Source organism: Apis dorsata, unplaced genomic scaffold, assembly GCF_000469605.1.
Source record: "Apis dorsata unplaced genomic scaffold, Apis dorsata 1.3 scaffold_1085, whole genome shotgun sequence".
Lineage (NCBI taxonomy): Eukaryota > Metazoa > Arthropoda > Insecta > Hymenoptera > Apidae > Apis > Apis dorsata.
The window spans coordinates 228986-230824 of record NW_006264183.1 but is presented as its reverse complement, the minus strand read 5'-3'; the positions used below and the strand labels follow the sequence as shown (position 1 = coordinate 230824).

At 24.0% G+C, this 1839-nt stretch overlaps 1 protein-coding gene across 4 annotated transcripts in view; it reads left to right on the top strand.

Annotated features, from left to right (window-relative positions):
• The window catches only part of LOC102675841 (protein Wnt-1-like), a 63226-nt gene that overhangs the window by 51512 nt on the left and 9875 nt on the right, over nucleotides 1–1839 (top strand). The window contains exon 1 of one of the 4 annotated variants that reach the window (XM_031514606.1): nucleotides 1439–1619. The exons of the other annotated variants lie outside the window; for them this stretch is intronic. Coding sequence (XP_031370466.1) covers nucleotides 1569–1619 — 51 coding nt within the window. The 5' untranslated portion in view covers nucleotides 1439–1568. Of the gene's footprint in view, nucleotides 1–1438; nucleotides 1620–1839 lie in introns of those variants that run through there. 4 annotated transcript variants of the gene reach the window in all.

The following is a 1839-nucleotide window of genomic DNA, read 5'->3' as shown; positions in this document are numbered from 1 at the left end:
TAAAATTAAATGTTATTTAAAATCATTAGAAATCTTTGATAATAAAAAATTTTGATCTATTAATTAAGAAAAATAATTATAGTGGTAATATTAGATTCATCTTATATATGTATTTCAGATTTATACTTGAAACTTTTTTTATATATATATATATATTATAAAAATATAGACTTTTTAATTTTTTAATATTATGAATTTTTTAAAAAATTGATACTTATTTGTAAAACATGTATATATGAAATAAATAAATTTTTCATAATTTAATTTTTTAAAAAAAATTTATAAGCATACCTTGTGTGTTCATATGAAATATTAGATTTTTTAAAATTACAAGTGGTCTTTTAAAATTTTCGATTAAAGTCTCTTAATTATGCATTTATGCATATTTTCAAGTGATACAATACGAAACACAATTATTTAAAAATTCCAACCAACATCATCAAATCTTATTTCAATCATCTCCTCCAATTTTCTCCTCGTATTATTTTATATTATATTTTATATATATTTTATATTTTATATAATTTTACATCCATTAAACTTGATATTAAATTCACTAAAAGTAAGAAAAAAAACATTTTATTGGGAAAGATATTTAACATAATCGCATTACCATAATCGATATTGGTTTCAATTTGTTTTGAATATATCACAAAATTCATATTATAATTAAAAAAGCAATAAAATTTAAAACAATATTTATGAAAATTAAGTTTCATATTTGAGATCGACTTTATAATGCGAAGAATAGGTTATGTCAACTTTGCATTAATTTTTCGCAGGATATGAAAAAATGAATTTAATCATATCTTACTCTAAAATAATCTTTGAGCACAATGAAATTTATATATAGATATATTATATATTATATACTATAAGTTTGCCTTATGATTTATAGCATAATCTTATATTATCTATTTACTTACATATCATAAATCTATCATGCTGTCTTTGATCAGACAGCTTCGAAGTGACGTTTCAACGCCATCTATGAAAAAAATTGAAATTAATATAGTGATAATTATTTGTATTAAAAAGAAAAGAATATAATATATTTAAAAAAAATATAAGAAGATCAAAAAATTTATTCTTTTATATCATTATAATATATTTTTCATTGTTTTATGAATATCTTACATAGGATTCGATTTTCATGTTCCATTAATTTATAAAATCTTAAAATTATGTTTAAATTTATAATATCTAAAATCTAATTTAATTAAAAATTTATAAATAGTTAATTTCTAAACAAATTTATCGATATTTAATATATTAACTATGATATGCATCAATCATAGAATGTATCGATCATAAGAAACTAACATCAAGTACCAACATATAATATTATTGTAGTAATACCAACTAAAAATTGAAAGAATCTTTTTATCGCGATTTAGTAATAGTATCTACCGCGCTTATGTGAGCGGTGAAAACGAGACGACTAGTTGCCCAAAATCGCATTTACCTCTGCCTAATGCACAAATCTTGTCGTGGTGGGGAAGGGCAGGGGTCGGGATCGTCTAGAAGCCGGTGCCTAGGTAAACGCAAGGCTCGATATATCTCTTTGAATGCCGCCGACCGTCGTCTTGCTTTTCCGAGTTCTGGTTACCGACAAAAGGGTTCCATATGAATATTCATAACGACACCGCGATGGACGTTTAATCCCTGCACGATTAACCAGATACACGTCGAATCATTCTCGATTTGTTTCGTATCGAAATGTCGACTATGGCTCTACGTTTTTTTGTTTCTTCTTTTTCCATTTTTAAAATCTTTACTGTTAAAGAATCGATGTTTTATTAACTTAGGTTACAAGTTTGTTTTGAAATATGAGAATGA